The following is an 11,206-nucleotide window of genomic DNA, read 5'->3' on the forward strand; positions in this document are numbered from 1 at the left end:
GATATAGCTTGCCACAGTATCTTATCAGTAATTCCATTCTTGGATGTGCTGGGAGTCAGCTTAAGTCCTTGAGGAAGGGGGGTGGGTGAGGGACTGCAAGCGAAGAAGCCAAAATAGAGTCTGCCTGGCTCTCTCAGCTAACGGAGAGTCAATCAGGTGAAACACAAGGTAGGGTATCACATTGGAATTACAGGCGTGAGCCACCACACCCAGCCGACATCACCACCATTCCTGACTCTGAATTTATATACTACTAACCAGCAATCATTTTCCTCCACCTATTCAACACAGAAGTACTTAACAGTAAAAGATGAGAGATACCTATCTGGCATGTGAGAAAATGATATATAGCTACTGACGGGGATTTCCTTTGAGGATGCGGAGTAAACTTCGTGGTGTGTGCCTGCATTTCCACTGCAATCTGTCACATGTGATGAGTTGTGGAATTTCCCACTTGTGGCATCACACTGGGGCTCAAAGAGTTTCAGATTTTGGAGCATATTTTTTTGTTTTTTTTGTTTTTTGAGATGGGAGTCTTGCTCTGTCACCCAGGCTGGAGTGCAGTGGTGTGATCTCAGCTCACTGCAACCTCAACCTCCAGGGTTCCTGCCTCAGCCTCCCGAGTAGCTGGGGTTACAGGCACCCCCCACCACACCCAGGTAATTTTTTGTATTTTTAGTAGAGACGGGGTTTCGCCATGTTGGCCAGGCTGGTCTGGAGCTCCTGACCTCAGGTTATCCATCCACTTTGACCTCCCAAAGTGCTGGGATTACAGGTATGAGCCACCATGCCCGGCCTAGATTTTGGAGCATTTTGAATTTGGGATGGTGAATCTGTACTGTTGTTCCTCTCCCCTCACAACCATTTTGCCGATGGGGAAACTGAAGCATTGAGAGGTGATGGAAATTGCTGGAGGTCATATAGCTGGTGAGTGGCAGAGTGGACTCAGAACCCAGGATCATCTGATTGCAAAATCTGTTTCCTTCATCTCTGTACTGTGCAACAATGACAAGAATACTATTGGCAATAACAACAATAACCCACAAATTTTGACTGGTCATTCACAACAACAAAACAATAATAACAATACATTCACCTCTGGGGTCGAAACCCTTATCCTAGAATCCTAGGAACTAAGGATTCCCTCCAGCCACACTGCAGCAATGCTCATTTGCATAGACCCTCTAATTTGTATGCATATCATTATCTGCCCCCACCCAACCCACCAGCTCCCTGTGTTTTATGCTTCCAGCCGGCTTGGCGGCACCCAACCCACCAGCTCCCTGTGTTTTATGCTTCCAGCCGGCTTGGCGGATTGTCACTCTGTCCTGGATGTGTCTAATAAGGGCGTCTTGCGGGATGTAGCCTCTACTTCCTCAGGAATTGGGGATTGGAGAGGAAGCCAGATCCAGACGTGAGGTCTCTGGTTTCCCCCACATTTCCTGCATGGACTTGAGCCAACTGGGTCCAGGTTCCTCATCTGTAGAATGACCTCCATGGGTCATTACCTCCATCCCTCTGCCTCTAGGAGCCACCACTTGTTGCTGATGGTTGCCCCCCATCCGACTCCTCCCTTTCCCTGTGGGGCTCTTTAGGCCTGACAATTCCTCTCCACCCTTCTTCAGTTTGTTCCCCTAAGAACTAGACAGATCCAGGTACAAGTATTTGCCATTTATTTCAAAGATCAGTGGTTAAGAGGCCCAGGGTTATGAACAAGGTCTGGTCCTCACCCCGAGATGTGTTAGTCTGGGCTGGGGAGGGCCCTCAGGCTGTGTGTATATGTGTGTAATGTTGTGTGTTTGTCATTTTGATGTGTGTGTAATGTGTGTTTGTCATCGTGATGTTGTGTGTGTGATGTGTGTGTCATTGAGATGTTGTGTGTGTGTGATGTTATGTATTTGTCATTGTGATATTGTGTGTGTGTATGTGTGTAACCAGATCTGACTATAACTTGGTCTGTCTGTATCTAATGTAATGAGTATTAATTACCAAGTGTGACGGTGACACCTCTGGGAGTGGCTGTGTAGCTGGGATGCTGTCTGAGTTTTGTGTGCTTGTGTTATAACATACACACAGTGCTGTGACTGTCTGTGATGCCTTCTGTGACTTCCATGTGATTGTGTGGTTGTGCATGAATCTGGCACTTTGCGTGTATGAGTCTATAGTTGTGAAAGAGTGGCTGAGATTATGCAGCCATGTGACAGATTTTGTGGGATGCCATAGGTGTGACTGTATAGTCATTCTTTCTTCCTTCCTTTCAATCAGCAAGCATTTCCCTAGAGCATGCTTTGTGCCAGGCCCTGGGCTGGATGCCGGGGACAGATCCGTGGTGTCCTATTAGGGATGTCTATGCTTGGCAGTGATGAAATCAGCCATGGTGGTAGCATTTACACCATGGAAATTGGCAAACATTACAAAGCTGTCCCCCTCCCAGGACAGCTGGTTGTTAAACAGTTATGAGCACACTGCCGTGCTCATGTATCTGAGTGTAACTCTTTGTGACCAGGCTGAGGTGTGGCCACCAGTCTGTGGGTGGGATCTGAGTATGTGACTCTGACTGTAGGTGGGGTGGGGCTGGGCTCTTCATGATGAGTCCCGATGATCAGTCTCCCGCCCACCCTGTCCGTACTCATGATGAGAGTAGGGAAGTGGATGAAGTTTCCCACCCCCAGCCAAGTCCCTGGAATCCCAAGTCCCACTTCTTCTGAATCAAAAGCATAAATACCCACCCCTCACCCCTTCTTCCTGAATATCAGGCAAATCAACTTTACCCAATGTTTGGGGGCCCACAGACCCCAAGTCTCTGGGTTTTTGTCCTTAGTATTGTCCGTGGCAGGGTCTGCAGTCTACGTGGGTCTTCTGAAGGTGCCTGCTGGGGCTTCAGCCCCTCGAGATGCCTGAGTTCTTGGTCCTTGGTGGTGCCCACTGAGCTCTCTGCCTTTGAGTTTTGGGTTCCCTGGAGTGTCCCCCAAGATCTGTTTCCTGAGTTTTCCTTTTTCTTCCTTTCTTTTTTTTGAGGCAAAGTCTCACTCCGTTTCCCAGGTTGGAGTGCAGTGGTGTGATCTCGGCTCACTGCAACCTCTGCCTCCCGGGTTTAAGCAAAATTCTCCTGCCTCAGCCTCCTGAGTAGCTGGGATTACAGGCAGGCACCACCACGTCCGGCTAATTTTTGTATTTTTAGTAGAGATGGGGTTTTGCCATGTTAGCCAGGCTGGTCTTGAAGTCCTGACCTCAGGTGATCCGCCTGCCTTGTCCTCCCAAAGTGCTGGGATTACAGGCGAGAGCCACCGTGCCCAGCCTCTGCTTCGTGAGTTTTCTTTCCCCTGAGGCACCCTCTGAGTTCTCCACGTGTCAGACCCATGTCCAATGCACCACGCTCCTTCCTTCACACCATGAAAGCCCCAAAGTAAGACCGGGTACCGTCACGCAGTCGAACCAGGCGTTCATCCAGCACACGGACGACCACCTCCTCCCCAGCCTCCAGGTGCACCACACCACCCAGGAAGCTGCTGTCCCACCAGACGCGGGAGCTGCTGGTGGCCCGTCCGCAGGGTGACTGCTGACTGACCAACAGCTCCAGCTCCTCGGGGTAGCGGGGTGTGCGCTTGTAGAGGCCGTGAGTGATGGTGCTGGCCAGGCCCAGCGGGCAGCCCACACCGCCCAGCTGCACCTTGGAGTAGATGTAGTAGTAGCCAGCTTTGGTGGCCACAAGGGCCCCATCGTGGTAGCTGAGGCCCCTCAGGAAGGCCAGGCCCAGCTGAGTCTCCCATAGCAGCGGCCCCCCGCTGCCCGTCAAGCTGGAGTTGGCCCCTGTTGGGAAGAGAGAGACAAAGGGGGCTGCCGGTCAGCACATGTCTTCCTCTGTTGCTTGTTTGTTTGTTTGTTTGTTTGACACAGAGTCTCGCTCTGTGGCCCAGGCTGGAGTGCAGTGGCGTGATCTCGGCTCACTGCAGCCTCCGCCTCCCAGGTTCAAGCGATTGTCCTGCTTCAGTCTCCTGAGTAGCTGGGACTACAGGTGCCCGCCACCGCACCCAGTTACTTTTTGTAGTTTTAGTAGAGACGGGGTTTTGCCATGTTGCTGAGGCTGGTCTTGAACTCCTGACTTCAGGTGATCCACCCGCCTCGGCCTCCCAGAGTGCTGGGATTACAGGTGTGAGCCACCACGCCCAGCCTTGCATGTCTTACTCCTGCTGTGTGACTCCAGGCCAGTCACCACTAGGCTGTTTGTGTGTGTGTGTGTGCATGTGTGCGTGTGTGTGTGTGTGTGTGTGTTTGTAGAGGTGGGGGTCTCACAATGTGGCCCAGGCTGGTCTCGAATTCCTGTGCTCAACCGATCCTTCAGGCTCCCAAGTGCTGGGATTACAGTCATGAGCCACCACCCTGCCTAGCCTGTTTGTATGTATTAATTTGCTTTATCCCTGCTTTGCAGATGAGGGAAACTGAGGCACAGGGAAGCAAATTAACTTGCTTAGTCTATATCTCAACTCTTTGCATCCCTCTTTTGCAGGTGGGGAAACTGAGGCATGGAACCATTAAGTGATTTGCCAAAAGTGTCAAAACTTGGCTGGGTGTGGTGTCTCACCCCTATAATCCCAGCACTTTGGGAGGCTGAGGCAGGAAGATCCCCTGAGCCCAGGAGTTTAAGTCCAGGAGTTCCAGATGAAGTAACATAGGGAGACCCTGTCTCTACAAAAAACAAAAAAATTAGCTGGGCATGGTGGCAGGCACCTGTAGTCCCAGCTGCTGGGGAAGCTGAGGTGGGAGGATCACTTGCACCTGGCAAGTTGAGGGTGCAGTGAGCCATGATAGCGCCACTCCAGCCTAGTTGACAGAGTAAGACCCTGTCTCAAAAAAAAAAAAAAAAAAAAATGTCCAAACATGCAAGTTTGCAAAACCAAGAAACCAAAGCGGCACCTCGTACTCGCTGTGTGCCTCAGTTTCCCTCTCTGTAAAATGCACATATTAATAGCACCTGCTTGGAGTGTAATGAATTAATATGTAGAAAGCGTGTCACAGCACATAACACAGCATAAGCACTATATGAGAGTTCATTAAATTAATAAAACTAGGCCGGGCCCGGTGGCTCACGCCTGTAATCCCAGCCCTTTGGGAGGCCGAGGCGGGAGGATCACCTGAGATCGGGAGTTTGAGACCAGCCTGGCCAACATGGCGAAACCCCGTCTCTACTAAAAATACAACAAAATTAACCGGGCGTGGTGGTGCATGCCTGTAATCCCAGGTACTTGGGAGGCTGAGGCAGAAGAATCGCTTGAACCCGGGAGGCGAAGACTGCAGTGAGCCGAGATCATGCCACTGCACCCCAGCCTGGGCGACAGAGTGAGACTGTCTCAAAAATAAATAAATAAATAAATAAATAGAAATAAAAAATAATAAAATAAAAAAAACTGGAAATACATAGCACTTGCAGCCTATGTTCTGAGCAACTCTGTGAGTAAATAAGCAATGAATGAATGAATACACTGATATGTATGGCGTTTATCTGGTCTTCCCGAGACGCCCTGACCCCTGCCCCTTGCCAGGATCCAGGGTCCCTCTCACCTGTGAGATGCGCTGCTGGGTTGACCTCGTGAGACCTTCGCTCTGGGGAAAGAGGGTCAGAGGTTAGAGACGAAGACAGTGGAGGTAAAAAGCCAGCCTCCTAAAGGGCCACCGTGTACACCTCCTGGAATCAACCCCACCCCTTCCGGAGTGACCCAAACTTCTGCTTCTCAGGCCTGGGGGAGGGGCACCTGTGAGGATTTGGCCAGTTGTGCAAATCATATTGGGCAATTGACCGAGGGGTGGGGGTGGCATGGGAATCATCACACCTCCTTCCCTGGGACCAGGACCCTGACTCACCTTGTATCAGCTGCTCCCAGGAGCCTGCATGTCCGTCCTGAAAATGCAGAAGGGGCCTGCGGTAAGAACCTGCAGCGGGGGCCACGCCCTCGCATTGCTCACACACGGCTATGAGACCTGAGGACCATAGCCACCGACACCACCCTCAGACACGTACACAGGGCCACATACTCTCACTTGCAGACACACACCCCCTGTCCAGCGGCCTCACAACCACTTGGTGCCTCAGTTTCCCTCTATGTAAATGGAGTTACGAATCGTGTCTGCTTGGCATTTAATGAATTCATATATGTAAGGCATTATTACAGTGCTTGGCACATAGTATGCACTAGAGGAAGGTTTAATAGGTCGGGTGCATTGGCTCACACCTCTAATCCCAGCACTTCGGGAGGCCGAGGTGGGCAGATTACCTGAGGTCAGGAGTTCGAGACCAGCCTGGCCAACACAGTAAAACCCTGTATCTACTAAAACTACAAAAATTAGCTGGGCCTGGTGGTGGGTGCCTGTAATTCCAGCTGCTCTGGAGGCTGAGGCAGGAGGATCGCTTGAACCCGGAAGGTTGCAGTGGGCCCAGATTGTGCCACTGCACTCTAGCCTGGGTGACAGAGTGAGATTCTATCTCAATAAATAAATAAATAAATAAATAAATAAATAAATAAAAGGGTTTAATAAATAAGTAACATTGCCCAGTGCGGAGGCTTACACCTGTAATCCCAGCACTTTGGGAGGCCAAAGTGGGAGGACGGCTTGAGGCCAGGAGTTTAAGACCAGCCTAGGCAACACAGCAAGACCTCATCTCTACAAAAAATTTTTAAGATTTGCCGGGCATGGTGGTGCGTGCCTGTAGTCCCAGCTACTCATGAAGCTGGGACAGGAGGCTTGCTTGAGCCCAGAAGTTCAAGGCTGCAGTGAGCTATGATCGTGCCACTCCACTCTAGCCTGGGCAGCAGAGTGAGACCCAGTCTCTAAGATAAATAAATATGTAACTAATTAAATAAATAAGTAATATTTAAAAATACATGGACAAGGCCAGGCGTGGTGGCTCACACCTGTAATCCCAGCACTTTGGGAGGCTGAGGCAGGTGGATCACTTGAGGTCAGGAGTTCGAGACAAGTCTGGCCAATATGGTGAAACCCCATCTCTACTAAAAATACACAAATTAGCCAGGCACGGTGGCGGATGCCTGTGATCCCAGCTACTGCTCAGGAGGCTGAGACAGGGGAATCACTTGAACCTGGGAGGTGGGGTTGTAGTGAGCCAAGACTGCACCACTACACTACAGCCTGGGCGATGGGAGAGAAACCTTGTCTCAAAAAAAAAAAAATGCAGACAGCGAGATGGCTGGACACATGGACACCACCCTTGGGATATAGCACCTGCCACAGGGCACAGACCTCAACATCATCATGACACTGAGAAGACACATGTGGGCTCAGATGCGTGGACATGTGGTTTGTGGTTTATGGATCCATGTGCGTCTACAGACACAGAGACCCAGAGACAAAGACAGACAACGTGAATACACCAGCTGCAGCTAGGCGGGTGTGTGGACATGTGGGTACACGCACATACATCCACATGGGTATGTGGACACGAATGTGTGGCCACTGGATCCAGACCCAGGACACAAAAGGGGCCAAGCCCACAGGGGTATGGTGTTGGGCACACATAGACCCCCAGGTGAGGCACACAGACAGGCGGACACATCCACAGCCAGCTGGAAGCAGACCGAGAAATTTCCACAGATGGAAATGGTCAGAGAATTAATGACAATCGCAGTAACAGTAATAAGAGTACAGAGAAGGCCAGGCGCAGTGGCTCACACCTGTAATCCCAGCACTTTGGGAGGCTGAGGCGGGTGGATCTCCTGAGGTCGGGAGTTTGAGACCAGCCTGACAAACATAGAGAAGCCCCATCTCTACTAAAAATACAAAATTGGCCAGGCATGGTGGCGCATGCCTGTAATCCCAGCTACTCGGGAGGCTGAGGCAGGAGAATCACTTGAACCCGGGAGGCAGAGATTGTGGTGAGCAGAGATCATGCCATTGCACTCCAGCCTGGGCAACGAGAGTGAAACTCCGTCTCAAAAATAAAAAAGTACAGAGAAAATGCATGTGTGTGTGCACAGGGCTGTGCATGGCAGTGTTGGGGTGTCAGTTCCGACGGGTGGAGCTGGCATCGTCTGGTACTACACACGCCATAGCATACTTCGTCCTCTATGAAGAGACTGCCCTTATTTTGTAGATGAAGACACTGAGGTTCAGAGAGGTGAATTCACTTGCCCAAGGCTGGGAGCAGCAACCAGTCAAGCCAGCTGCTCTCAGCCTGTGCCCTGTCCTGCACACACACACACACACACACACACAGACACACAGTGACCCACAATGACACAGGGGAGCCCCCTCGCCTCCACCTGCTCTCAGCCCCCCGGTCCCACTCACAGGCAGGCGGGTGACCATCTCTCCTAGACGCCAGTGCAGCTGCAGGAGGAACCAGCCTTGGACGGCCAGCCCGGCCCCCATCAGCAACAGCAAGAGACCCAGACCCACCCGGGCCACACTGCACGACTGTCTCCGGCGGCTTCGTCCCAGCCTCGTGAATGGGATGTCGGTCTGTCCATCCACCACAAACACTGAGGGCCGTACGACACTCTCCTCCATGCCCAAGGTGTCTGGAGCAGGGCTGACACGCCTGGGTCCTTCAACCTCAGAGGAAACCGAAATTGCTCAACACTCCTGGGCTGTGCACGCTGCGGACAGGCACCCGTGGGCCGCCTTTAGAGCTGGGGTTCAGCCCCACCCCTTCCCCCACTCACCCTCCTCTTCTTCCGGTCCCCGCCGCCCCCGGTCTTGGCCCTGTCTCACTCTCACTCATACAGACTCTCACACTTTCCAGAGGCTTCTGAAAATGTGACTCAGGTGGCAAGTGCAGTGGGGAGCCCCCAGCTTTCCCTTCTTGGATGCTTCATTCGCTTGGGGCCACCAAATATTGACTGAGGACTTTCTGCCCATGCCAGACTCTGCTCTCGGTGTGGGGGATGCAGCAATGAACAACAGCAAGAAGGGTCCCTGCTCCTCTTCTGGTGGAGCCAGAGAGACAAGAAACCTCGTAAACAAGAAAATAATACGTTGTGGGTTTTTTTGTTCGTTTGTTTATTTGTTTTGTTTTTGAGATGGAGTCTCGCTCTGTTGCCCAGGCTGGAGTGCAGTGGCGCGATCTCAGCTTACTACAACCTCCACCTCCTGGGTTCAAGCAATTCTCCTGCCTCAGCCTCCCAAGTAGCGGGGATTACAGGCGCGCGCCACCACGCCTGGCTGCTTTTTGTATTTTTAGTAGAGATGGGGTTTCACTATGTCGGTCAGGCTGGTCTCGAACTCCTGACCTCAAGCGATCCACCCACCTCAGCCTCCCAAAGTGCTGGGATTACAAACGTGAGCCACACCATGCCCGGCCTTCTGTTGTGTTTTGATGTGACAAGTGCAGTGAAAAACACGAGAGTGGAATAAAGGAGTGGATGTGTGCTCTGTGTGTGTGCTTGTCTGCATGCATATATGTGTGCAGTGTGTGCAAGTGAATGTGTGTATTCAGTTGTGTGCGTGCAAGTGTGTATCATGTATACATGTGCAGGTGCATGCCTGTGTATCATACATGTGCTGGCATGTAAATGTGCATGCATATGTGGGCAGGTGCATGCATATGTGTATGGTCATCTGTGTGCATGTGCACGTGGTCCATGTACATGCATGCATGTGCACGTGTGTGTATGTGTGAACATGCATCACATGTGCAAGTGGGTGTGCATATATGTGCTGTGTGCACGTGTGTGCATGTGTGTGTGCCTGTGCATTGGTGCGTGTATGTGTGCGCACTTGCACGGGTGTGTTCATGTGTGTGGGGAGGTCCATGTATGAGTGTGCATGCATTCAAGCGTGGATTTTTTTTTTTTCGAGACGGAGTCTCGCTCTGTCGCCCAGGCTGGAGTGCAGTGGTGCGATCTCGACTCACTGCAAGCTCCGCCTCCCAGGTTCACGCCATTCTCCTGCCTCAGCCTCCTGAGTAGCTGGGACTACAGGCGCCCACCACCGCACCCAGCTAAGTTTTTGTATTTTTAGTAGAGACGGGGTTTCACCGTGTTAGCCAGGATGGTCTCAATCTCCTGACCTCGTGATCCGCCTGCCTTGGCCTCCCAAAGTGCTGGGATTACAGGCATGAGCCACCGCACCCAGCCTTTTTCTTTCTTTTTTTTTTTTGAGGCAGAGTCTCACTTTGTCACCCAGGCTGGAGTGCAGTGGTGCCATTTTGGCTCACTGCAACCTCTGCCTCCCGGATTCAAGCAATTTTCCTGCCTCAGCCTCCTGAGTAGCTGGGATTACAGGTGCCCACCACCATGCATAGCTAATTTTTGTATTATATGTTGGCCATTATATATGTTGTAACATATATGTTGTCTATATGTTGGCCAGGCTGGTCTCGAACTCCTGACCTCAGGTGATCTGCCCACCTCAGCCTCCCAAAGTGCTAGAATTACAGGCGTGAGCCACTGCACTTGGCTTCTGTCTTGTTTCATAAGTATCTTTGTAATATCCTTGATTTTACCTCTTGGCCCTGAAAGCCAAAAACACTTATCTGGCCCTTTATAGATACAGTTTGCTGCCAGCTTGCCCCTGAGCTTAGGCTAAGACACGAAGTGCCCTTTGCTGGGGCCTCTGTGGTTGGACCCTCGTGCTTTTGCTCACTCTGCCCCAGGCAGATATCCTGGGTCTTTGCACTTCCTCTTCCTGCTGCTGGGAACCATCTTCCCTAGATCTCCAAAGCAGGCTCCCCCTGCTCATCTGCGTCTTGACTCAAGAAACTTCTCCTCACAGGAGCCCTCCCTGAATTGGTCAGGTGTCTCCCGAGAGACAGAACCAATAGAAGATAGACAGAGAGATAGAGTTAGGATCTATAGGCTGGGTGCGGTGGCTCACGCCTGTAATCCCAGCACTTTGGGAGGCTGAGGCATGTGGATCACCTGAGGTCGGGAGTTCGAGACCAGCCTGGCCAATATGGGGAAACCCTGTCTCTATCAAAAATACAAAAAATAAAAATAAAAAATTAGCTAGGTGTGGTGGCACACTCCTGTAATCCCAGCTACTTGGGAGGCTGAGGCACAAGAATCACTTGAACCCAGGAGGCAGAAGTTGCAATGAACTGAGATTGTGCCACTGCACTCCAGGCTGGGCAATGGCATGAGACTGTCTCAAAAAAAAAAAAAAAAAAAAAAAAGAGATCTGTAGAGACAGACAAAGATACAGCGTCAGAGAAGAGACAGACATGGAAAACTAGAGAGACAGGGACACAGAGATA

At 51.3% G+C, this 11,206-nt stretch overlaps 1 protein-coding gene across 2 annotated transcripts; it reads right to left on the bottom strand.

Moving 5' to 3' along the window:
• Nucleotides 1-1,603: 1,603 nt before the first annotated feature.
• Nucleotides 1,604-8,587, bottom strand: TNFSF14 (TNF superfamily member 14). Of its 2 annotated transcripts, none has more exons than XM_055103175.2 (4): nt 8,410-8,587; nt 5,860-5,896; nt 5,560-5,601; nt 1,604-3,810 (listed from the first exon to the last, which is right to left on the bottom strand). In XM_055103175.2, the coding sequence occupies exons 1-4, from the start codon at nt 8,518-8,520 to the stop codon at nt 3,386-3,388; spliced, it is 615 nt and encodes a 204-aa protein (XP_054959150.1). In that variant the 5' UTR covers nt 8,521-8,587; the 3' UTR covers nt 1,604-3,385. The 2 variants fall into 2 exon arrangements, with proteins under 2 accessions (XP_054959150.1, XP_003819398.1); XM_003819350.7 differs by having other exon boundaries at nt 8,302-8,587.
• Between the last annotated feature and the right edge of the window lie 2,619 nt (nt 8,588-11,206).

The sequence above is a fragment of the Pan paniscus genome, chromosome 20, assembly GCF_029289425.2.
Source record: "Pan paniscus chromosome 20, NHGRI_mPanPan1-v2.0_pri, whole genome shotgun sequence".
NCBI lineage: Eukaryota > Metazoa > Chordata > Mammalia > Primates > Hominidae > Pan > Pan paniscus.